Source organism: Dermacentor andersoni, chromosome 10 (genome assembly GCF_023375885.2).
Source record: "Dermacentor andersoni chromosome 10, qqDerAnde1_hic_scaffold, whole genome shotgun sequence".
In the NCBI taxonomy this organism is placed as follows: Eukaryota; Metazoa; Arthropoda; class Arachnida; order Ixodida; family Ixodidae; genus Dermacentor; species Dermacentor andersoni.
The window spans coordinates 56,050,974-56,077,819 of NC_092823.1; the positions used below are offsets into that span (position 1 = coordinate 56,050,974).

Sequence of the window (26,846 nt, forward strand, 5' to 3'; positions counted from 1 at the left end):
ACACGAATCGCGTAAACCACTCCTTTTTCGGTCCAGAGGCATCCACATTGAAATCACCGACAACGATCACAGCGTTAGTGTCATCGCAGCTAACCCACGCAAAGTGGGTATCTATGGACATGAAAGAAGACCTCCAATACACGCAAAGTGCCTCGAGTGGCTTCAGTCACGCGGAAATTTTTCGTGTATTCGCGGGCTTCTTTCACGCTCGGGCAAACACTCTTATGGAGCGCTTATTGAGCAGCAGAAAGCTGTATCAGGAGTTTCTCATATCGCTCCGCAATTTTCTCATTGACTCTTTTCATGTGGTTATAAAATTTGAGAAGTTGGTGCATTAATTAAGACTAATTATGTTATTAGGTGGAATAAAAAAAAATTGATCTGAGTGTCTCAAAGCGACGGCAAACAGCATTACCTTGGTTCTGTCCAGCCACGTGGCACTCGCATGTTTTTAAATCTTGTTACATGATAGTTGGGACACCTTGCATACACACGCAAGAAAATGAACAGAACCAAAAGGCGCTTTATTCGCCTTACAGAGGCTTCTCACCCGCGGTTTGCAACAAATACATGTGACGCGTCGTTGAACAACATGAAAAATAACAAACTGATATTGGGCACGGACAAAAAACAGCTAATAATAGACCCAGTTTTTGATACAGTGTAGTAAAGAAGAGAAAGACTGCAGTGCACCCATGCCTAGGTACATTAAGAATAGTAAATATTCAACATAAATTCTGACGAATGTTCTCTAGCGTTCGTAAATCATCAATCATCCAAACAAGGTTTCGTTAACCTGGTTTTCTGGCGCAATGTCAAAGTCGAAGGTGCATTCCAGTTCATTAATTAATCGCATTACCTGGTATACATAGTTTGTTTTTCATAACTGGTCCTTGTTGTCGGCAACATTAGTACATTTCTTCTGGCGGGATAACAATGACTATCCTCCTTACGTATGTATACACAGCTTATTCTTATGTATACCCCTTTAGTAGTTTGAAACAATATATTCGGTTTACTTTCAACGTGTATATTGAGCGAATATGCGCGCATGGAGGGCGGGTATCTGGGGGTCCTGGCCGGGGTGGCTTACTGTGACACAATTGCGTGCGAGTGCCCGGTGCAGACCCGTGCTGGTACGGCAACAACGGCGAGTGCCAGGCGAGCTGCTCGATGTACTACGGCGCTGGAGGGCGCTGTCGGGGCTACCAGTGCGTGTGCACCCCGTCCACCATGTTCCCAGGCTTCCCTCCGCAGATCGGACCGCAGATGAGACCACAGATGGGACCACAGATGGGACCACAGATGGGACCACAGCCTGGCTTTGGAGGCCGCATGAGCGAGGAAAGGAGTGAGGAAAGTTTTTGCTCGAGACATACTGATGTATCATAATGAAAGTAGACAGTTAAAAACAGGGAACGAGGACAAGGTGGAGGACTGAACGAGCGGTCGTCCATTATATATCTCATCCGCGTTCCCGTTTTGCGCCCTGCACTTTCATTTTGCAAGAGTCGTGAGTAGGGTTGGAGCCAAATACTGCATTTGGGAGGCCAATTTCTTATTCGGTACTATTCTGTTGAGGGAGTGTCCTTGGTGAGGTTTAGTGGGCCTTACCAATTTGGTTGCACCTGGACTAGTATATAGTCCCACAGGCTATACAGTTAGATGGGGTTGATTGAAAATCACTGGGAGAGGCCTTCGTCCCGGCAGTGGACATAAATATAGGCTGATGATGATGATGATAATGATGATGATTATGACGATGATGATGACTTTCATTTTTAACGGAAACCTATTCGCCAAGCTTGCTGAATCACTGCAATAGTGATAGAAGTTCAGCGACGAATTGGTACCTTTTATTGTAACCTTTATGTCGTTTCGTATGTCTATTTGTTCTAGGCGTGAAATTATGTTATAGCGAAGATTTCTTTGCCTAACTTTTTGGATTCGGCGTGGCTACTGCTGTTGCTATTGCTGTCTGCTACTGGGTTGTGCGGCATCTTGGCGGTTGTATCTACACGTAGGTACTGTCTTGCACAACGGGCCGGTACCGAACATTGTACAAACCTGCCTTTGATATATAGTGTGAACCCAGGAGACCCTGAGCGACAGCTGACGTATGCACGTAAGCGCGGACTGGCACGACCTCCATCACAAGTACGCCGTCGTCGTCATTTTATCGCCTTCTCTCCCTTCTGATTATTCCTTCATTGTTATGCCGTCGTCGTCGATCTACTGTTCTCACTCTGTCGTCGTCACTGCGATGTCATCTTGTCGTTATCACACCGCCTTTGTAACGCCGCCGTCTTCCCGCCATCACCATCATTCTGTTGTCGTCTTTCCTTTGTCATGACTGCGTTGTCGTCATTCCATCGTCATAATGGCGTGGTTCTCCATTTCTCTGCCCCAATTGCCTATTTGCTTTTTGTGCTGGTTTTCCTCAGTCCGGTCACTCAGCCACCAGGAAACAGAGCTCGCCAAATTTACTTAGACTAATTTAAGTTACGCTAAGGCAGGCTTGCTGCGACGTACGGGCCCACAGACTCGCTTCAGTTCATGAACCCACCGAACTAATTCGGGCTTTCAGAAACATGTTCTCAACTTCGGTTCATGGATACGAAGAGCCAGAACCACTCGGGAACATGGACCGTGTGCACTCACAATCACGAACTCACGAACTCTAACGTGATTGAAATCACACGTGATATAAATTGTTATTTTAACGCACTCAGACACATATCGACTCCGATTCATTGATACTCGCTCCGACCCACAGTGCCAGGTATGCCTGTACTCCCTTAGATTAATTTAGGCTCACGATCCCGCCTATCTTGGACTCATTCCGTCTCCCTCAGACCTCAGAGTCGCAACCCACTCTGACTTAGAGGGACTCACTTTGACCCACACGTGGCTCTGAGTCTGAGTGATTTCGCCAGCGTGGGTATTTGTCATGCGACAATGACTTCAAAGACTCTTGGAAGTGCTAGAAAATTTAACGGAAGGTGTCGTTGGTACGGGGGGGGACATCGTTCGGTGAATCGTTGCGTTTTCACGCACGTAGATTTCGCGTTCAAGGATCGGGCGGGTCTTACGCGCACAGCGCGTAAATCGTGAGACACGTGTGCCCCGAAATGCGCGTGATTATCCGCACGACGTCTCATGCACTGAGAACCACGTTCAAGTTTCCCTTATGTTGAAAGGAATGCAGCGTTGCACTCGGCCACGATTCAAAGATGATATGTTGAGGATATGTGCAGCCACAGTTCCCGAGAATTCCAGTCATCTTTATATGGTTGACTGTCGCTGAAAAACGTGGCGGTCGAGAGCAGCTAGCACGCAGAAGATGCGCGCTGTGTCTTCGTTGCAGCAACCGGAATGCCTAAAGATAGACTCCCGTTACAGTTATTCAGGTATGCTGTACGTGCTTTTTATTCTACCATTTTTGTATACATCTCCTTAATCTTTTGTCTTCCTCAAGACTTCTCTATCTATCATGTACCGCTACCTATATCTGTAACGGATCCGGTTGTATCAATCTCTTCTCCGCTTTTTTTCACCCCCAGTACTCTAAACGTCTCTTGCTTTTCTTGACTGCTGACCGGTACATGCTTCCGTCCACTTTAAATCCAAGCGCTTCTGGAAGGTGCAATATTACGTAGGGGTGTCACTGTGCAAATCCTCGACGACGATGATGACAATGATGATTTAATGGCATTCCCTTTGAAACGGTACGGTGAAAAAATAGTCACCAAGCCTGCTCGAGAAAATGGATGGCAGCGCCATCCTTCAACAAAAGTGGTCACTAACCAATTCACTGACGCTCCATGGCAATTCTCGGGAAGCGTAGCGTCTTACTCAGTCGAGGATCGGCGCTGTGCTCAATTACGTTGTATACTCCGTTGTGTGGAGGAAGAGCTTGGATTAGAGGATCGTTTGAGAAGCACGGAGCTATAGGAGTGCGTTCGCTGGGTATACGAACAACTACCAGCGCCGATCGAAGGTTTACGTAGAGCCTTTATCGGAAGTATACGGGGCTACTCCACGCCTTCACCTGTGTGATGCGATGCCCGTGGCACTCCTGATGCTACCGACCTCTAGAAGATGCTGAGTACGAAAGGTACATTGGCTAAGGCTTGCGTTGGGACTAGTTGGAATATCATACTTGTAACGCAGCGCCGAGAACTTGAGACATAGACAGGACGAAAAGAGCACAGACTAAACGCATCTAACAAGTGTTTAATAAAGCAAACAGGGGCTGTACAATGCGAGCTGCAATACCATGCACAAAGAGTAATGTGAAAACTGAACTTGACACATGCGTCTTATCTATTGGAAACTTTCCTATGCAACTGATTAAGCCGGAGTGTGAATACAACTAAGAATTTGGCTTAACGAGTTGCGTAGGAAGGTTCTAATGGATAAGCCGTAGGTGTCAAGCTTAGTTTGCGCATTATTCTTTGCCCTTTGCGCGTGGCCTTGTGGCGTGCGTTGCACATCCCCTGTTTGTTTTATTAAGCAGTTGTTAGAAAAAAAAAAAAGAAATTATCGGGTTTTACGTACCGAAACCATTATCTGATAATGAGGCACGCCGTAGTGGGCGGACTCCGCAATAATTTGTACCACCTGGAGTTCTTTAACGTGCCCCCAATGCACGGGACAATGGCGTTTTTGCATTTGGCCTCCATCGAAATGCGGCCACCGTGGCCGGGATTCAATCCCGCGACCTCGTGCTTAGCAGCCCAACACCACAGCCACTAAGCAACCACGGCGGGTCCTAAAGAGGTGTTAGATGCACTTCGCCTGAGCTCTTTCCGTACCCGTGTATGTTTCAACTTCGTGGCGCTGCTTTATTAGTGCGAAAGGTAGTTTGTTTCCCAGAGCTTTGAAATTCGTTGCATACCACAGGAACTCACGTAACATCCTGTAGTCTGCCTCGCTGTCGCAGGCAACGCGGCCCGTGTACTTTTGACAAAATTCTGTACATGGCGCCACTCTAAGGATGTGCTGGGGAAACTTAAGAGGAAGCTTTAGCTCGGGTGCTCTTATCTAAATGCGTGTAAAAGGAGAATTCGTTTTTCTCGGCAACTACCGCGCCAAACTTGACGAGGTTTGTCGCGTTTAAAAGAAAAACCTAAAATCTAGCGACTGTTAGTTTCGACCTTTTGATTTAGGCCGTCAAATTTTTATTAAAAATTGGCAAAAATTACCAATTTTCAGAAAACAAAACTATCAAGTATACAACTCCGTATCTCAGCAATAAAAAATTGTATCCCAATCATACGAATTGCGTCTCATAGTACATCTAAAGCGGACAAAATTTATATCTTACATACGAATCTAAAAAAAAACTTAGTAATGCGTAAATACAGTTTTTGCGAAACCCTTGAACACAACGTAACAAATTCGCGTGATATATAAATTGACATACAGAATTTGTTCGCTTTAAATGATCTAATAGATGCCGCTTACAGAATCGCTACATCTATTTTTGATGGTGAGCTATTAATTTGTAAACTTCGCGCTTCTATTTTTTCGAGCTTTCGAATTTTTAAAAATTATTTCAATAAAATTAAACCCATAAATCGAAAGTTCAAGTTTTTAAGAATTCTTTCAATAAAATTAAACCCACAAATCGAAATTCCGCTTCAAACTGTCACTATAATTTAACTGTATCTCTCAAATGCAGCAAATTTCATTAAAATCGGTCCAGGGGTTATCTCAGAAACGCGTTTTTCCATTTTACGTGTATTTGAATAGGCCACGCAGAACTTGGGCCCGAGCTAAAGCTTCCTCCTAAAGCTGATTTTGGAGTATGACACTTGAGGCCGCATTGCACGCGCAGACGCATAAAAACGTACGAGTTAAGTCATCGCACACATTGCACTGTGGCTGACGCGTCATTTGCGGTCTGCAGTTCGCATAGCCGAACGCGGCGCAAACATCTACGGTGACGTCCTGCAGGGCCACTCGGCGTGTCTAAGTCGCTTTCAAGGAGACCTCGGGAAATGTCAGAGCAGTCGCAGCAGCCTATGCGCCCGGCGCGTATTCCGAAAGATCGGTTGGTTCTTGATGAGCATGTATTTGCCACCTAATAAGTTATAAGAAATGTTTTATTGCAGCTACTTGTCCTTGTTTACTTGAAGAAAATACGGTGTTTTTGCTACTTCAGTGAGGAAGGATAGACGAACGACAGACGGGTACAGCGCTGGCCGTTATTAGACAAATGCTTGATCAGTATCCATCATCATCAGCCTAATCTATGTCCACTGCGGAGTTGCACTGTAGCAGGGTCCCCGTTCGTATCGTGTTGATACGACCATGCGATTCCAACTGCGACGTAGCCAGGAAGCAATGCAGCTCGTACACATATACTCCTATGCATCTGTACGCTTGTCATTTTTTTTTTTCAGGATAGTGAGTTTTTTTACAGGTAGTACACCCACAACGGCATCGCAGCGCAACAGCCAAAGCAACAGTGGGAACAAAAACATTGACTGGACTTACCTTTCAGGAACATCAGAACGCACAAGAAATTAATGTATACAAATCAAAAGAATACTAACATTAGTAGAGCAGCTGTCTCTCAATGTTGTACAAATATAGCATGCTGCAATGCATACCACCAATTAATGTGACTCTCCTTCTAAACGTTTGCTGTAACCATTATTGCACACATTTTTTCATTGCGCTTGCTAGTCAGCATCGATTTCTTGATCGAAACACATTCCTTGTTTGCGTGGGTTGCCAGAACATCAGCGTAGCACGTGCTCTTCTAACGCACCCGCAGGAGAAGTGCCTTGCCTGTCGGGCAACCATAGGTGCGAGCAGTTCTGCATGCAGAATACGGGATATGGTGGAACTTGCCACGGACAAGCCTGCAAGTGCTTCGCCCTTAACAGGTATGCGAATCCTCATTTGCATATCGTGCTCTTGCATATAGTTTGTAGCACTGTTAAAAGGAATCTTCACCTCAGCAGTTCCTGTTTAAGTACACATGACCAGAGCGAGCGTAAACTTCAGTTTCAAATCAATAAGATTCGAGTCCGGCGTCTTTTTAGTGGGTCTGGGCACCCGCCGTGGGCGCGGTTCCTAGAATTTGTCTCGAAGCGGCTTCCTCGGCTCGCTGGACGGCCCAGAGTTGTGCTGTCAGGTTCGAGCTGAGCAGTGCGGTCTTCCAGCGCGAGCGGAGGCTGGCGGTGGAAGAGACGCAGGGGTCGGCACTGCCCGCCTTGTTTGTTAAGTCCTGACACTCCCATTACAGGTGATTAAGTGTGGTAACCTCACCACACGATGTGCATCTGCTTGTAGCGTACATGTCTGGATACATGGCGTGCATGAGTCTGGAGTTTCTGTAAGAATCCGTTTGTAATTGTCTGAAGTGTACTGCTTGCGTCCTGTCTAACCTAGTGTGAGGGAATGGGTATACGCGTCTTTGTTACTGGTAGTGTGTCGTGATGTCGTGGAACCTGGTCATACGATCCTCCCACGCCCAGCCATTTGCAGCACCCCGTGGGGGCTCTTCCTCCGGTGATGCTCGGTGAGTGAGGCCTCGAGCAACGCGGTGAGCCGCTTCGTTGGGGGTGCTCAATCCAGTGTGTGCCGGGATCCATAGCAAATGCATAGCAAATGCATAGCAAATGGGATGTCGCTGGAGTAGGTGATACGCCACTTGCGAGATGCGCCCATTTGTAAAATTGCGAATCGCCGTTTGCGAATCGTAGATCATGTATGTCGCTTTGGCATGTTCCGTGTTCACGGTGGCGCTCGTAAGGTGGCTGCCTCAGTGGCTAGGAACTGCCGCCACGAAAAGCTTCCTATCTCGATAACGGGCTGCGTCGGTGAAGACCACGTCTTTGTTATTGGAGTAACTTTGGTTCATGTGTTGTGCCCTGGCTTTACGTCTCCCCGTGAGGTGTTGGGGGTGCATGTTGTGAGGCAATGGGGGGTACGTATCATTGCTCGCGTATGGTTCTTCGAATTTCTGCTTTGATGCCGTGCTGAATGTGGTATGTGATGCCGAGCTTTTCAAGCACGTGTCTGCCCGGGCGGGTCTTGGATAGGCGCTCGAGTTGGGACACTTGTGGCGCCTCCGCGATTTCCTCTAGCGTATTGTGTAAGCCTAGTTCTAAGAGCTTGGTGGTGCTGACTCCGGGCGCAAGTCCCAACGCACATTTGTATGCCATTGCGTATGAGGGCGTTGAGCTTGTTTCTTTCTGCTACCGTCCAGTTGTGAAACGCTGCCGTGTACATTATCCGGGAAATGACGAAGGCTTGTATGAGTCGTATGACGCTGCCTTCGCGCATGCCCTCGTGTTTGTTGGTGATGCGTCGAATGAGCTGCACCATGCTGGTGGCCTTTGCCGTTATATTGCGAAGTGATTCGCCATTGCCGCCCTTGTGTTCTATCATCATTCCTAGTACCCAGATCTTGTCTACCATCGAGATGGGTAGGCCGTTTGATGCCGTTATTTGGATCTCTTGCTTTTCCGGGGGGGGGGGGGGGGGGTGTAGCCTTTAGGTGGGCTCCCCTTTCTGACCGGTCTATATAGCAGCAGTTCGGATTTGTCGGCCGAGCAGGTGAGTCCCGTGCCCACGAGGTAGCTTTCCACGCATTGGATGGCCTGATGTAAACGTTGCTCGATCGCTCCGTCGATGCGAACGTTGTCGTTCAGATCGTAATATCATCCGCGTAAAGCGTGTGATGCAGTCCTTCGATTTGAAGAAATCGGTCGGGTAACCCCAGCAGGACGAGGTTGAAGAGCATCGGCGAGATCACCGAGCCCTGCGGGGTACGCGAGCTCCCGATGTTGATTTGATCTGACTCTAGTTGTCCCACTTGCATGCGAGCGGTTCTTCCCGTGAGGAAGTCTCGGACGTAGTTGTACGTTCGCAGTCCGAGATTTAGCTTGTCTATTTGTCGCGATATGGCATTGTGGCGAACGTTATCGAAGGCCTTTTTCAGGTCCAGCCCGAGGATGGCTCTCGTCGAGCGCCCCGGATTGTCTATGATTTGATGTTTTAGCTGCAGAAGGGCGTCTTGCTTGGAGAGATGTCTTCTGAACCCAATCGTGGTGTGTGGAAATAATTCCTTGTCCTCGAGGTAATCCGTGAGTCTATTGAGAAAGGCGTGCTCCGTCAACTTGCCCACGCAAGACGCGAGGGAGACTGGGCGCAGATTCTCCAGCTGTAATTTCTTGCCGGGTTTCGGTATCAGTATGATCTTTGCTTCTTTCCATTGCTGGGGTAGCTTGCCGTGCGCCCAACGCTCGTTAATGTATTTTGTGAGTTTCTCGATCGATCCGTAATCCAGATTGCGTAGTGCCTTATTGGATACTCGGTCTGGGCCAGGGGCCGACTTGGTGTTGAGTTTCACGAGGGCCGCCTGGATTTCGGCAACGGAGAATTCCGCGTCTGTGGTGGCGTTGCTATCTACCGAGTAGTCCGGATATATTTGCGGTGGCGTTTGGGATATGTAAAGGCGTTGCGCATCCCCTAGGAATTGCTGTTCCGTTCCCCCGTAAGCGTGTATGATTTTGTATATGCCTTGCGTGTGTGTGGTCTTGGTGTTGGCGGGATCAGTCATGTACCGTAGTACCTGCCACGTGCAAAACGTGGTGAGTTGACCGTCCATCTCCACGCATTTCTGTTCCAATTATTGTTGTTGCAGTTTACGCACGTGCTTTTCTATTTCTTTGTTGAGCTGCGCTATCCGTTTACGCAGTCTCCTATTGTGTCTCTGTTAAATCGTATTTTTTCTCGGCAACCACTGCAACGGATATTGATTATGTTTGCGGCATCTAAAAGAACTAAAAATCGACCGACACAGGGGAGCGGATTTTTATTTAGGGCGTTCAAATTCTGGCAATGTCAGATGAGAATTTCACAATTTTGCAAATTTCACAAGACACGATGATTTCAATACCAAGACCTTGATAATCCAAGGCCTTGAACATTGCAATATTTTAAGTAACTGCGAAATTGAATTTTCAACTCTTGTCACTTGGCAAATATACCGGGTGTCCCAGTTAACATGGCCCAATCTTTAAAAAAAAAAAAAAGCAAGAGCTCTATAGAAATCGTACCGGCTGCATAGGAGCGGCATTCGTGCGTACTGAAAGCCAGTATTTTTCTCATTACGAAGTATTAATTAATCCATTGTTTTTAATTAGCGAACTTTTTAATTATTGCTTGAATCGCAAACATGTCTTTTATAAAATTGTAGGGCACCCTAATTAACCTCCTAATCGAGCATTTACTTCGTGCTGAAGTGTGCCTGGTTGTTTTTTCCAAGAAAAAAAAAACAAAAGCCCGGGAAATACGAGAAATATGAAATAGATGCGCGCGCGCTCGCCGCTACTCAAGCGCCTCTAAGCAACCTTTGAAAGATATACGGCTGCATTCGTTTATCGCCGCATTACCCGCCGTGGTTGCTCAGTGGCTATGGTGTTGGGCTGCTGAGCACGAGGTCGCGGGATCGAATCCTGGCCATGGCGGCCGCATTTCGATGGAGGCGAAATGCGAAAACACCCGTGTACTTAGATTTAGGTGCACGTTAAAGAACTCCAGGTGGTCGAAATTTCCGGAGTCCTCCACTACGGCGTGCCTCATAATCAGAAAGTGGTTTTGGCACGCAAAACCCCATAATTTTTTTTTATTTTTATCGCCGCATCTTACAATGTTTCACCATGCAGGATGACTCGAGAGGTTTCGTGACCTAACTAGCGGGGTGCGATAAGCGTCAGCATCTGCGGGCGCAAGAATGTTGTGCTCGATGATGAGGCGCTCAGGATAGCTTTAACTTTCGCGTATCATGAAAAAAAAAAGCTAGAAAAGAAATTAAAACAATGTTTAAAAAAACACAGTGCGCAAAATTACAGTCCCAAGTGCGCCGTCACGGTTTCCCGGCTTTATGAGAAAATGTTTACGAGAGAATATGATGCCCTAAATCAAACTTCTGCTTGCTACAGTCGGTATACCTCAGCAAATTTATTCTTAAACGAAACAGATTTTATTCAAGTCGGATCAGCGTTTGTCTATCGGTGCGTTTTTACACGTATTTGAATAAGGAAAGTTGATCCCCAAGTGAAACCACTTCCTCAATAGTGATTGAATGATGGGGCTTTACTTCCCAAAGCGCCCACAGGGGGCTACAGAAGACGCCGTAGCGAAAGACTCCGTATCAATCTGTAGCATTTGAAGTTCCTTGAAACGCCGCTCACTAGGCTCCACCGAGGAGAGAAAGATAAGAAAGGCCGGGAGATTAACCAGATGTGCGTTTCGAATTTGCCATCCTACACAGGGGCGGAGAAAAAAACGTGCGCGAATTTTCGTTGTACGCAAAACACCGTAAAGCGCCGTGTTCAAGAGAAACCTTTGCCTCCGGGTAAACTCCAATTTCCCGTATTCGAATTGCGTGTCAAACGTGGAAATTTCCGCGTTGTCTAATGCGAGTAGAACCAATTTGAATTAAATTTGTTGCATTTAAGAGAGAAATCTGAATATCTACCGGCTTCGGGAGGGTGTTTCATTATTTGAACGCCTCGAAATCATTGCGGAAAATGTCGGAAATAGCCAACCTGAGATGGTCGGCGAGTGCGTCGGAATAAAGGTTTTCTTCGTTTTTTTTTTTCAGCGCTTTAGAAATTAATGAATAATAATAATATTATTCTGTGGGTATTACTTGCCGAACCATGATTTTGTTACGGAAAGATCAAAAAAAGGGAGGAAGAAGAAGATCGCGAGACGCTGGCTGCTGCGTGTTGTTGGTAGTCAGCTATCTTAACTACTCTGACTAATCTTTTATATATATCGTAAATAAAGTCTTTCTATACTCCCAGCATCCCCGTAACAATATTATTGTGAGGCACGCCGTAGTGGGGGGGGGGGACTCTGGAATAATTTTGACCACCTGAGGTTCTTTAATGGGCAGTCAATGTCCGGTACACGGGCGTCGTTGTATTTCGTCCCCGTCACGTGACACGCGGCCACCGCTGCCGGAATCTGACCCCGCGCCCTCGTGTTTAGCGGCTCAACCCCATCGCTACTAAGGCCTCATAAGCTGGTACCACTTTAGTGAGTGGTACCACTTTCGTGGTACCACGCTCTTTTGTAAGGTACGAAAGAAAGTTCGCCATGAAGGGGCTCGGGATTGTGAAAAAAAGACAAAGAAAGAAAGGAAGCCAGAAAAGGCGTGCGCCGTATTTCCCCCCCCCCCCCAAAAAAAAAAATAAGAGCAAATTACGGCCTATCGTCGTGCGCGACATAATTAGCGAAAGCTACCTACCGATGGCGAAAAACCCTTAGAAACGAAGTGTTTGGTGATTTTGAGCCCGTATGTGGCATGCGCGGAGAATGTTTTCTATGCGATGCCCTTTTCGTGTGGCCGATCAGGAGGGTGCCCAAATGGTTGGCTTCGCGAGCACGGTTACAACGTTTATACGACAGTGCAGGGAAATTACGAATTCATTACCGAGGTTACGGTTGTCAGCCCGTTTCTTTTAAAGCTTGTTTGGTGATTTCCAAACATCAAAACCGGAGGACAAGGCAGATAATTGACGCTGCAGAAATTGATCGCCTGAGAATACATCGTGTGAGTTCTGCATCGACAGGGTTCACACAAAAAAATACTTAAAAACTATCGCAAGGTCCGCGGCCATAAATGACTTCTCCCTGCCAGTCTTGTGGGTGAATTTGTGTCCCCCCCCCCCCCCCTATGGGTCAGTTGCAGTCCACTTGTTTGTTAAAAGCTCTTTCTTGACGATAACCGGAAGTGCGTCATACCCTCTGGATAAATTTCGTCCTGCCGATCGATAAAATTCAATTGGAAGTTTGCGGTTGTGCGTGTGTTTTCAAATGGTATGGTTTCCTACTTTGTGCACAAAACCTTCCGTCATGGATGGCTAGGTAGCCATGGTGAACACTCAGACATCCATATACAAGATTACCAAAATAACAGACAGTACTCCTCTCCCCCCTCTTTTTGTTTATTTGCAGCCGGGGCCAGTAATATCTACAGCTCAACCTATTCAGCTCTGTAGTCTATAACCATGGCCATTAATACCATATCACGATCAACCTGATCTCTTCACTACCAGTGATTTACATTGATGGTTCCTGCTCTCTTGCCGTTTCTGTGAATGACCCATGCGGCTGGTTTGTTACAGTACGCCGTGGAGATGTATAATCACAAGATCCACTTCCACTCACTTCGCACTAACTTGTTCCATATTTTGTCGCCGGCACAAGCCTTTAGCAATATATGGGCGTTACAGATTCGCTGCGCTTTTTAATAAACCCTCAGTTGGAAGTCAGCGCTTGTGTTCGTTCGTTCCTTTCTTTTTTGTCACCGGTCCGCTGTTGCGCTCTGTTTATTATATGGATTACCAACTAGCCCGATCCCACACATTGTTACAGACTGGTTGCTAAAAATTCGACAAATCCCACGCTTGTAGGGAAATAGACAGCATTCACTTCCCCACGTAGAGTAGCATGTCAGCGATGCCTGCATACATCGGCTACAATCTCTGCATTTCATTAAAGGGTTCTCTCTCTCTCTCTCTCTCTCGAAGCTTTCTTGTTACAGTATACGTTGAAGCAAATAGTGTGCGATGATGAAAACGTGATATGATGATGATAATGATGTAATAATATTGATGATTGTGCCTGCCTTTTTCTTTTAGCATAGTGGGAAAAAAACATTTTGCGTTTACCACTCCTCCATCCTTGCCTGAATTTTGCTGAAAGACCGGATGTTATGGTCCAGATCGTGTGACACTTGGCAAAGCTACTTCCTGGTTTTCAAGGGAGGAAAATTACGCAGACCTAACGCACATGTTGGAATCTATGTGGAGTGAAGATTTCGTGAAAAGGTTAATGAAATGCTATGAGTTTGCCCATTTCGTTGCTACGTCATTAGCGTAAAGGAAAATCGCGCGCGCATGCGCTTTCGCGTACCCGTGCAACGCAATGTGACGAATCTAACATGTGCTTGTGTTTCCACATTTCTTTTTATTTGTTTTGAATGCTTCCTGGCCAGTTGCCTTCGTCTAGGCCTCTCGCCGCAAGTGATGTCCAAAACATGGCGGTTATGATGTCCGCACGTCTCCGTATAAGCCCGGCCTTCGAGATTCGTTTCCGCTGCTCGGGGGGGCGGGGGGGGGTTGTGCTTATCACGAGGGCGCGTACGAAAGCAAAATTGCATATACTTTCTTGGCAGACCATAGGCCAGGCAAGTATAACGGTGCCAAATTCTATTTTAAAGGAATACGGACCATAAACTGCGATCTTACTGCGAAATGTGAGCAAGAACTGAGCAACAATACGCGAGAATTTTTTTCCTTTTTTTTCCTTTTTTTTCCTTTTTCTATGATCATAAGAAAAAATAAAACGCCGGTCTTTGTAGAAGCATTCTTTCGCATATCGCTGTTGACGTACCATTAGTTACTTGTTTTGTTTTACCACACCTTTCCTTTTTCTAGACGATGACAACGGCAGCATAGCCTGGAGGCCCCCATTCAAGAACTCCCGGATGTTAAGGCTCGTAAAAAAAAGTAATAAAGGCGCTCCATGTTTGCAGGCGTCGTGTTCACTGAGACGTGTACGGGCACCTGTCGGTCAAGTAGCTGACAGACGAGCACAAATACATATGAGGGTATACATATCCGCGCGCAACAGCTGTTTTGTCGACGTCGAACAGCGGTATGCAACGAAAAGTAACACTGCGTGCTGCCAGTGCTTTTCTCACAAATATGCCGCTTTCTTGAACTTTAGAACAATTTTCCTGGATAGTGTCCGATTATTTAGACGGCTTAAAACAGGCAAACAAACAAACAGGCTAATTAACGAACTATATAACTATGCAGATAAATATATCATGAGAAGACAACAAACAAAGACAACAAGGTCAACATAGGGAAGATTACTTGTACTTATTATTTGAATTAAAGAAATGATAAATAGCGAAGGCAATGCAAGTGGATAAAAAACAACTTGCCGCAGACGGTGAACGATCCCATGATCCAGATAGATAGATAGATAGATAGATAGATAGATAGATAGATAGATAGATAGATAGATAGATAGATAGATAGATAGATAGATAGATAGATGGATAGATAGATAGATAGATAGATAGATAGATAGATAGATAGATAGATAGATAGATAGATAGATAGATAGATAGATAGATAGATAGATAGATAGATAGATAGAATGTGCTTAATGCTTGCAGGAATCCACCGAAAGTGCGCTATGAGAAATATTTATGAAGTAACAGAAAGATACGTCTACTATGAAGCAGTGTAGCCTTTTCCTACTTCAATGGCGAAGTGCCTGTGGAATGCGTTTTAAAACAGGACTAATATGCTTTTTACTACATAAAGCTAGCCGCGAAGAAGTTACCTTATGTAAGAAAAATGCGTTAAACGTTTATTTACTTTTTTTAATGCGAATAGCATTCCTCGCGTTGTGAGACCAGCTTGCCTTCCGTCTCTGTAGCTATTCCACCAAGAACGTGGGTTGATGCCGGAAATAAATGCGGTCTGTAAATGTGAGCCGATCCCGAAGGTAGTGCATCCTAAAGTATGCGCTGTTCACGCTAGTGTGGGCCACTGGATATGCGCGCCATTGGCTGTGCGCCGCTCTTCAATGAACCTCTGTGACGTCAACTTGGGCACTTGTGTATACATGCGCCACTGGGTAGGCGCGCACTTCACGGCGGCGCCGCCAGAGAGCGCAACGTGTCCAGAAGGGAAGCGCGAGAGAGGAGCGCAGACGCAGTACATGACGCGTTTGAGCTATTCGCATCTTTGAATAGCAATCGTAGATTAGTTCTCTCCTTATATTTTTCTATTCCACACATTCTGCACTGACAATTTCAATTTCGGCCCTGTGTTTTCGTCAAGGTGTGGGCGAAAAACGTACGTGCCTAGGTAAATTTCGCGGACAACATTACCGCCCTATTTTTGTCGATAAACAATACATAATACCAATAGGACTAAAGAAAATCCGCTGGGTGGTGTGACACTGCTAAGGAACAAAGTAGTCTCAAGTATCCTCCCGTCGCAATGTACACGCAGGACTGAAAAAACTATAGGAGGGTGCGTCAAGGGATAAAATTGAAGTCATAAAATGTCGGACCAACACGTGATCCTCTCGCTGTAAGTTCTCGTGTCTTCCAACGCCACGTTGGGCGTGCTCAGCGCACGCTCAACAGGTCCGACAGGCAACGGGAACACTGCAACATTGTCACGCTGTGACGCGAAGACAATAAACGTATGCGTTGCAATAGGCAACCCAGGTATCACAAGCCTCTAAAGGAGACAAAATGTACACAGATCGATTGGGAGATCACGTGAACAAGTCGAATGAAGCCTACCATCGAGTAAAACCTACCAGGCACCAAGCAGACGGCGCCGAATTTGCCAAGCGCAACGTTACCTATTAGGCCGACCTTTAATGCAACTGACATTCTTAGGATACTTCACGCACTTTCCAGTATCTGCAGGGATCCTTTTCCCGCGCCAATTTCGAGCACTGGGTAGTCTATGGGCTTCGGGCTGCTGTGCTAAAGAAACCATGTTTAAACCACCCTATGACAATGTTTTAATGCGATGAGCGTTCTTTGTGAACTTCACCCATTTTGCGATATGTATGCTTTTTCGGTGTGTGACCTCGTCCCCGCGAACTTGGGTCACTCTGTTTGTGACACTGGGTATGTTCCGCTCTTCAATGGACATATTTCACGCCCACGTGGGTCACTGGGTGTGCGCCAGTGGGCACGGGTCGCCAGCGTTGCTTCAGTGCTAATTGCATTACCGTCGACAGTACCTCTGAGATGGTTTCTGCCGGAACTTTTCTTATCAAGAAAGAAGCGAAGGGCAAGGCATCACGCAGACTGGCTTGCGAATGCTCGCAGCGGGACGCAATGTTAGTCTCTGTCCTGCCTAGATGGCCCTACAACATATTGACTACACCACATGAATATGTAGTGCAGTAAATATGTTGTGCAGTCAATTTTTAAATTTACTTGTTTACTTGTTTTTTGTATGACTTCTTCTTGTCTAACCTACTCCTGCAATATGTAAATATGGGGCTGCAGTATGTGTAAATAAAAAAAAAATATCACAGGTTTCACCTCCTTCTGACCCTCTCCCGTATGCTTGGCGTCCATATATGCATGTGTTCCGCCAAAGGAAGAGGAGGCCTGGGTCCCGTTCCTTCGGTGGAGGTGAATGCTAGTTAACATGTTGTGTCAGCTAGGCATTCTTAATGCGATTAGCATTATTTGGGTGCCTCACGCACTTTTCGGGGATTTCCTGTCTGCGTGCCTGTCTGTCTGTATGCCTCTCTGTGAGCGTCTCTAGCCATTTTGACGCCAACTCGTGCTACTTGGTAGTCCATGGTCTAATGGTATGAACCTCGGGCTAGTGAGTGAATGAGGAAGTGGAGCACATCATTTGTCGAGCGCTAATAAACCTATGGCTGAGCAGCTAATTAAATTGCTGTCGAGGTTTCCTCAAATTTAAGTTGCTGCATGCATGTATCGATTTATGCGACATAAGGTTTCACTAAATGTTGGGTCTTAGCATGTTTTAATGACTATACCCTTCTTCAGTTGACTCATAGTCTCAAAGTAATTCGCTGCAGCAAATCTCACATTACGACAAATAAAAAAACTGCTTTTTTCGTTTATTCCATTACTCTCAGTGTCATGTACTAGAACAGAAGTTAAACACCTTTCACCTGCTTATCACGGACAGCATTTTATGCGTCTAAGGATAAAAGGGAAGCGTGTTTAGAATAAAACCTTCATGTGACAGTTTTCATTTACTGGTACAAGAATGAAGCAAGACCCAGCATTTCTTTAGATATTCGAAGCTACTTCTTTTTACACGTTTTTACTCGAATCAATTGGAAAATTTACGGGTTCGAGCTCTAGTGATGTGATCGGTAATTACGTGGCATCAACAACAAAATTGTTTTTTTTTTCTTGCGCCCTCAAGGTAAAACCGCCAAGAAAATATAACATTCAAGAAGCTTACATTCAAAACGTTACTCCTATATTTTTTATTTTCTTTTTTGTAAGCACGCTGTTGCTTCTTAACTGTAGACGAATGGTAAGGCAAACTTCATTTGAACCTGGCTATCCCAGGATCGCGATGAAGGGCCAACTTGGGCCCGTTTGTAAATGTTTGAGCTAAACAGAGCAACAGCGCGCGAGGCAAGACGATAGAGAAGATGAGAAAACTAAGCGCTCGCTTTTAAGCAAATTCTTATCGTGCACAACACAATAACAAACATGTAGAAAAGATAAAGGCAGAAGAGCAGCAAACAACTGTGTGACCTACAGTGCAAAGCACGAGGCAGATAGATACAAGCAAACAATACTTGTAAGCAAACACTTTTAATACCAAAATGCGCGCAATCATATATGCGTGAAAGAAGCACGATTTCTTTGGAGAGAAGCTTCACCCACTCCCACACACGTTGCCTTTTACATAGATACAGACAGCTTGGTATACGTCGCGTACACACTAAGTCCTGATAACGCCTTACCATTGGACCTTAGTGCTTATCCTAGGACACACTTGAGAAATTGAGGCTGCTCATTTGAGGTGCATATAACACGCACATACAGCAGACACAATAGAACATGCATATAATGTAAAGGTAAATATGAATGTAAAAAATGAACATTTTAGTTTATCCGAGAGGCATTCCATACGCCTACGCGTTAAGGAATAGGAGCTTTTCATACCTATACTGTGCAATAAAAGAAACACTGTTATACAAAAGTATGTGAATGTCATATCGTTCAAATATAGTCCTGTAAGCAAACCCTGAATGGAAGTAGAGCTGGTGATACTCTGCAAATTAAATAACATAATTAGGGTGCTGTCCACAAAGAAGCCGCGCATGAGCAGTGAGGAGATGTGGTGGCGTCATCTGTTCATCTGTTCTCGGAAAATGCAAGCAGGCAAATTTTAAAACGATAAAGAAATTCGTGGATGCGAGTTTGGATACCAGGAAACACTGAAACAAGAAAACATATGTGAAAAAAAAAGATGTTCGGAAATTTTAAATCAGACTACTCTCATACGAGTAAATATTCCGTTTCAAATATTTTTGCTGTACTGAAACAACAAACGTTATTTTTTTTTTTCAATTTTACAATTTATTAGTTCGTTCTTGGTGACCCCCATCAACCCGGGATTCTAGCGCAAGACTTTGCAAGACTGTGCAAACCAGCTATTATGTCGTGTGGAATGGCGTTAATTGCTCACTTGAACGCGGTGGTTTCATCCGATTGTTTTTTGTTTGTTTTTTGTCATTTCCTTGCGCGTTTGTTCAAAGTGTAGCGTGCGCTTCGCTTCAAGTTTTGCGTGGCCTTGGCGCACCGCATTCATTGGCGAAACGAGTAAGTGCAGGTTTCTTCCTTATTGTGCGAGTTCACGCCACGGCATCCGATGCGCTGTGTCTCGACGAGACGATAAATGCAGAACGGTCCGCGAAGAAACGTCGCGTTATGTTTGTTCACTCTCCGTAGCACAAGCTCTGAGTCTCCGACGGGCAGCAAAATGAGTAAATCGACTATTTTCTAAATGATAATGTGGGACAATATTGCCTTGTCTGATAACTGTTGGATATGAATACATGGTGTCGCATGGCATTGCGAATGATTCTGTTAAAAGCTTTCGTATATATGTTGCTATACATTACAACTGTGTGCTGGTCATAGTGCATTCCATCCATTGAAACATGTGGTATTTGGCCAATTATATTGGTTGCATCTAGACGAATAGAAGCGAAGTTGCTTTTGAAACCTCTGCGGCATTTTATTTCCATCCTATTCGTTCACCTTCCCAAGGAACCTACTGCAGCAATGGCCGTCAATAACAGCCCAATTAAGTTCACATTAAGACATACGTCACTCCTATATTTTAATGACACGTTGGCGCTCCAGCTGAGGTGCGACCGATACTCGCGTCAGCCTCGAAATAAAAATAACTGCTGGCGTAGCGATCGAAATGCCGGACGCTGAAGAAATTCAAACATTGGCGCCAAGCAGCATAAGATCTTAACGTCACTACCATTTCCTGTTGTGAAGGCACTTATCTTTTTTTTCGTTCTGTTAATTGTCCCCGTGATACGTAGATGGCGACGGTTGCAACGAGCCGCCATTTTCATGTGATGTGGGCTTCTATGGAAGCTTCGCTACCAGTTTATATATACTTTGGTGTATGTTGACAATAGCTACGCAGAGTTGATCTGGCACTGCAATGAGCATTATGTAGCGTCGAAGGCGCGGTGTTAATTATCCAATGATAGAAATCGCTGCTGTGTTTGTTGTACTGTTTCTTTCTTGCCTTTTGTCCTTGAATTAAGTGTTAAATGCCCGACGCATGCCCAGCTGATGCATTCGAGAAACTTCAAGCTCATCGTTAACCCATAGACACTTGTGCGGTCGCAACCAACTGCCGCTGTCAAAACAAGGAGATTGCGCAGCGACTGAAAGAATCAAGATGTGTGTGAAGGTTGGGAAAGGGTCAGGCAAGACCGCTCCGCCGGCGCGGAAGTGGGTCGACTAATGAGGTATTGCGCGAAGTTCTAAACAAAAACAAGACAGCGATGACGTCTCCGTAAGTGGCGTGCCACTGAACGCTTTTATATTCTACGTCCAGATCCTTCGGTCATAATAACTGGATTACAGACTTCTGGGCTAGTTAGTTTGATAGAGCTGTTAGGATCATGGCGCTCAGGTGACGTGGACAAATCAAATAAAGTTTGCAGTCGTTGTCGTTCATCTTTGTCCACGTCACCTAAGCGCTATGGTCCCAATAACAATAAATGTTCATCTTCCTTATTATTCCTACTACACTCTTAAACAAAATTAACCCTTTGGGTCGTAGCTGGCCACACAACAGTAATCGTCATCTGTCTTGTCCGCATTTTCTTTCTTTAACGCGGCGCGTCCGGTACTTCCAAGTCACGAACGGCATGCGCGTTATCAGCACGACAGACCATTCTCGACAGGAAAGTAGCGAGTGCAGCGTTTTCAAGAAAGGAAACGCAAGCAAGACAAAAAAACGATTATTGTTGTATAGCAAGATACGACCCAAAGGGTGCACATTTGTTTAAGAATGTAATACCACTAGTACTTCTACTACTACTACTAGGAGTAGTAGCAGCAGTAGCAGTACTAACTATGTAGGTTTGACTAAAGACGTAACATTTGATATGGTTTGACAGAACAGATGAGTTGGTGTAGTTTATGTTTACAACGTTTAATGTAGGTTACAGTTGTACGGCTCACTATTACTGTTGCTGCTAATGCCACTAGCACGAATATACTACTGTTACCATTAGCACTACTGCTACCACTTCTATGAAATGGCTCCTAAGGGCATAATTTTTATTGAGCTATTTGTATACTGGATTGCTTCTGCTGCTGCTGCTGCTACTACTACTACTACTACTACTACTACTACTACTACTACTACTACTACTACTACAAATACTATGAAGGATTGCCTCAGGCGTAATGTTTCATTTGGGATGTTTTTATGCTGAAAGGTGTGACGCTTTGTATGATTTCAAGGATTGATTCTACGTTCATGAAACGCATTTCATATTCCTTTTATCAGAACTACTAGCCAATCCATTTACGGCATTTACGTGCACTTTCGCCTACAGACTTCTTTTAGCGTCGCGTGTGTAAATATATGTACGCGCTGAGGCAATGCTGCCAGACTCTGCTAGCAAATATCACTTTGTGAAATCTTTAGCGATATCTCCGACCGGCGTTTATGCGCCACGAATAAGCGTCACAATAATACCCGAATGGCACATCCAGCAACATTTTCGTAAAAGATCCGCCGTTTCATGAGACCGTGGTTGTTGTTCTCCGGTTGCTGATCTTGGAGGCCACAATTTCAAACAAATAACAAAATGAGCAATCTTGAAGGCTTCGAAAAGGTCTCGTAGACTCAGAGATTGTCGGCCAGAGGGCATCCACGAATGCCTCCGAGATGGCAAAATTCTCGGTAATCTTGGAGGCTGTTTTGCGGCAGCGGTGTTTCTCTCTATGGCCGGTAGGCGGCACCACAAGTTACCGTTTTTTTTAGTTTATTTATATTTTCTCCCTACCGAACACGCTCTCCAAAAGCGAAGAAAAAAAAAAATGGGAACGAAGGAGATCGAAAGAGAAGCAAGCAATGAAGCACCCCTCCGAATGCCGGGACAGCGGCGGTGCTGGAGAAAGGGGCGGTGAGGATGTGGAAAACCGAAGGGAGCGCAGAAAAAGAGCGTGAGGTCTAAAAAAAAAGTGAGAGAGAAAAAGAGAGAGAGAGAGGCCCCTGTCGACTGAGCGGACCGTGGTTTTCCGCCGTCGCCTCTACCGCACGTACCGGGACTTCTCGTGGTGCTGCAAGAGCAAGAGAAGCGCCCCGTTGCTGTCGTGTTGTAAAGCGATCACGTATCTCGTCGCAGCAGTGGCCGCTCGCGCGTCGAACGACCCAATTGCAGGATTAGCGCGACGGGGACGACACCTCATCGCTGGCAAGTTTGCGAGCGCGTGCCACGAGCGGCAAATTCCCGCGGCCCGCCGTGCAAGAGCACGGAGGCGGCGATAAGTTTCGTCGCCCTCCCTCCCACTTCCTCTGTCGTCTGCTTTGTTGTGCCGTGCGTCCAGACGTGACGAGCTGCGCCACGCAGTGAAGTGCCCGTTGTCGCCGGCTTCTCGACGCCGCTCGGAGTGTGTTTGGGCCGAGAAGATCAACGCACCGTGCATCTTTGGAGTAAACCAAAGCCTCCTTTCGCCGGATCAACTTTTTCTCCCCCCTCCTTCCCACCCCCTTCGCGCCGGCTCGCGAAAACTGGTTGTGCCAGCGAGACGCGGCGGCGGCTTGCGTCGACGGTGGTTGCCTCTCTAGTGTAGCGCCCCACGGCCGTTGTTGTTTCGACGTCGAGGAGTGCAAACTAAAAGGTGAGCGCAGCGGGCATTAATTGCTCTTGCGATTGCCATTGATCATGCGTAGCGCGTGATCGGAGTGGCTTCTGTTGCCTACTGTACACTACACGAACGTTGAAGGTGGGGTGGTGCACGAAAGGTTGAGGTCTTTGAGTGGTAAGGCCGCTTGCTACGCTTAGTGCAACCTCTAGCCGTCTGCAAGCTGAAGCGCTGTTTACGGAAGGGCTCTTCGCTTATACAGGGTTAAAAACGACCAAGTCACAAATTTGGCTGACTTAATTGTGATCACTGCTTGCTAGGAAAAAAGGAAACATAAGGTCCCGTCAAGAGATTTTTCGATTTTTGTCGTCCCCATCAAACAAAACGCAGGACTCGGTGTAACGAGGTAAAATCTGGAGGTGTCCCATTAGAACACGCAACTAAATCGTGTTTTCTCACTACTTACATTGATACACTTGCGCGGCAAAGTTGTATGGACGGTGACATTTTACACTAATAATAGCTAGGCATCGTTGCATAGACCGTTGCGTAGAAGCTTGGCTTCCAGCGACTTGCAGCGGCCGCGTACGAAGCGTATAATTGCTGCCTTATCGGCTGCGTGCTCTAGCCTCGGAATGTTTGCTTATTGCCACGACGCCTGCCATCTCTGCTCACTGAAGCTATTGAAGCATGGCCACGGGCCACCGTGATCGTGTTTGTCGAGCAAAGTAACGCTAGCGGTGATTGGCACTTGCGTTTCGCTTGCAAAGTGCACTGCACAGTATTCGGGTACTCTCGAACTCTATTATTATTATATTTTTTTGCTATCAAAGAAATCAAATCGTGCCCTACTTCCATTTGCAGCGGCCTGAGCCTAAAACGCTTCCGGGGACGCTTGAAATGCCGCAGCAAGTCGCACGCGTGTGCGTACTTGGCAAAAGCGTCATCTTAACGTCTCCGAGGGCTAACACACACACTGACTAAAGAATTCTGTATATTTGGTAGAGGTGGGCGAACATGAACTTTTTCGAATGCGAATAGTAAGTATCGAATAGTCACGCCCGGACGCATTTCTTTACAGCAAGAACATTTATTTCATTATGATTACGTGCCACGCCAGTAGTGAATATTGCAAAAAAAAAAAAAAAACGCTGCACGATTAGACTGGCAGGTCATTAAGTGATGGACTGCATGGACTGCATGGAAAAATCGCTGGTTATGTGTCATGTAGGCCAAACCGAAAACAAAACTTGCATAAGCAGTTTTGTTCCTGCATTACCTGGAAAAATTTCGTCGCCTGTGTCACTTGTGATAATTTGCGACACATATTGTAGCACACGGATAACAGGAAGCCCAATTTAACAGTCGGTTGTTGCGAAATATTCGGTTAGTTTCGATTATTCAAAAATACCCAATAGTTCCTTTTCGAATACGAATAGCTACTGCAAATTATTCGATTCGTATTCAAAATTTGGAATGTTTGCCCACCTCTAATATTTCGCGAATTGTGGCGTTACTCCTCTTTGTGCATGCTGTTGGCTTGCGGCTTGCGGATACATATGCCTCACAGTTGCACGTTTGAGGCTGTAACGTTGGGATCTCTTTTACCTGCAGTCGTACACCACGTGATCTTGTGTAATCCAAAGAGACGTGTGAAAAAATATGTGCCAGATAGCGCGATTCTTTCACAGAGTAATCTTGATTCTGTGATTCTGATTGGGTCACTCCAAGGGGCAGATACCACTTGTTCGACAAGCGGAAGTACGATGTTAACCTTAAGAAATCCTCTAACTAATGAAGTTTAGAATTAAGGCGCGTGTTTCAATTGCGTTCTTAAGACCAGGCAATAGTGATGTCATATCGATTTGCCAGAATCCTTGTACTTAGTACCAGTTGCAAGAAGTAAGCCCTCAAATTCTATGGTGAAGTGTATTGATTTTTCAGGCAGCAGTTAATCGGCACTTCATTTTTCCTCACTGCTGAGAAGTGTTAAACGAAACATCAACTGCCTCTTTATTCTCGTCATTCCAGGCTTTTGCATGGCATGTTCTCGTTTCAAAGAAGTGCGGTTTGTTTTCGAAGTCCCGACGGGGGGCTTGACATGCGACTGTTATTTCACGGCGCCCCCATGACAGTTGTCATTCTTTCGGCGCGTTCCGACAATGGCGTTTGCAAAGCAACTGTCGAAGCGAAGTGCTGCGAACAAAAGTGATGGAAGCGCACGAACTTAACTTTGCAGGAAAACATTGTTTGCTAAAACTGCGGCTCTCGATGTACTTTTTGTTTTGAGTGAGTTAGAAGGTACCTGGTTTCGGGAATTACTTCGCTTCACAGTTCATTTCACTTGCGCATATTGTACGATGTGATCCTTACGAAAATGTCTATTAACTTTCTTTAAAATTTCTACCAACTTCATATTAACTTCAGTTACATGCTGATTTACACTGTAGTAACATTTGTCCGTACGTTGTAAAAAAAAAGTTTAGGTTTATTTTTCTAAATAATCCTTTTCAATAAACGCACGTTGCAGTACAAATTCTGTAGGAAATGGTTACTTTTTTTTCCAAGGCAGTTTTTAGCATGAACGAATCAAACACTTATCCTTTCTTTTCTCTCTCTCGCTAACGTAACTTTGTATAACGTGATTAAACACGCAAGCACTTTCCTTTTTTTTTTTTTTTTTGAGGGGATGTTTTGAATGCGGCGCACTTAGACATAAATGGTTTTTTTTTCCTGTTCAGCGTTTCTAAAGAACACGAAAGGAAACGTCTAACTTTTCACATTATTCCCAATTAAGCCGTTGCTGTCGAATGCCAACAATTCAATGGGCAGCCAGCTACGTATCGTTAACGGCAAACGAACAATTGCCACTCAAACGAGAGCCATACCATATGTACGTGGTCGCTAACGAAGTGGCTTTCCTACCAAGGCTCGCGGCCAACGTTGTTTCTATGGGCCACCTTTTCATGAGCTCCTGACAGCCGCAACGTTGGGCTTCGCAATCTTCGAACAACAAGGTTCAAAGGTCACCCGACGGGTTCGGCGTGGCATGAATGTGTTAAGCAGCGACTAAAACAAAGAAAAGGTGCTTTTAAGTTTGCTGAACAGAAACGATCCGCTTATAACAGAATAATATTGCACATTTTTTTGTAACACGGATGTGACCAGCAGCGAAGGGCGTCGTGATCTGCGACAGCGCAGGCGCGAGCGAGCATGACGATTCGAGTGTCATCTGGTGCCCTTCTCTTCGCTTCAGGAGTGCCCCTTGCCGCCGAAAGAACGACGGCTTATCGACAGCTCCAGAAGAGGAGCGAGTCGATAAGAAATTATCACTGTAAAACCAAGCGTTAAAAAAAAACCTCTGTAAGTAAGATAAGTTCAGCAGTTTGGGCTTTGGGCGAATTGGTGCACCTTGGTTTCATGTCCCATATAAACGCGAACATGGAATCGCGTGGCGCTATCGCTACGTGCTGCGTCTTCTGTGTCCTATCTAATTATGCGCTGGTAAGCCTTAATTAACATACCAGCAGTCAGCTAGCCAGCATTACTTACGTTCGTTTGTAAAGATTTCGAAGGTCCCATCATCATCACTATCTCAGTCTACGATCATTGGCATCGAGACTGAGATGGCTGATGCATTAGGATGCGGGAGATAGTGACCTCTCTCAGTCTGTAGTAGGGGAAGAAAAGTCAAGTTTTGTGGGAGCTTCCAAGCAGTCCTTTAAGAAAGCCACCATCAAGCTCGACGTCCTCAGTGAGTAACCTCAGAGAGCAGGGCCCAAGGCAACGACAGTCCGAAATCGGATACGCGACGGTTCCCTCGTTGCTCCAACAGTCCAATGTGACTCACATCTCAAATAAAAAAAAAAAATTGTTGCCAGCTTTGACGCGACGAACG

At 45.6% G+C, this 26,846-nt stretch overlaps 2 protein-coding genes across 9 annotated transcripts in view; both read left to right on the forward strand.

The window, feature by feature from the left end:
* LOC140213621 (uncharacterized) overlaps nt 1-14,574 on the forward strand; it is a 36,406-nt gene extending 21,832 nt beyond the window's left edge. For 7 of the 8 annotated variants that reach the window (XM_072284873.1, XM_072284877.1, XM_072284875.1 and 4 more), the window contains exons 4-6: nt 1,115-1,351; nt 6,788-6,899; nt 14,478-14,574. In XM_072284873.1, coding sequence (XP_072140974.1) covers nt 1,115-1,351; nt 6,788-6,899; nt 14,478-14,484 — 356 coding nt within the window. In that variant the 3' untranslated portion in view covers nt 14,485-14,574. The remainder of the gene's footprint in view (nt 1-1,114; nt 1,352-6,787; nt 6,900-14,477) is intronic. The other variant, XM_072284878.1, reaches the window with a different exon arrangement.
* A 7,456-nt stretch (nt 14,575-22,030) lies between these two features.
* LOC126543782 (uncharacterized) overlaps nt 22,031-26,846 on the forward strand; it is a 58,868-nt gene continuing 54,052 nt past the window's right edge. Inside the window, exon 1 of the mRNA XM_050190907.3 lies at nt 22,031-22,984. The gene's annotated coding sequence lies outside the window, so the exon portion shown is untranslated. The remainder of the gene's footprint in view (nt 22,985-26,846) is intronic.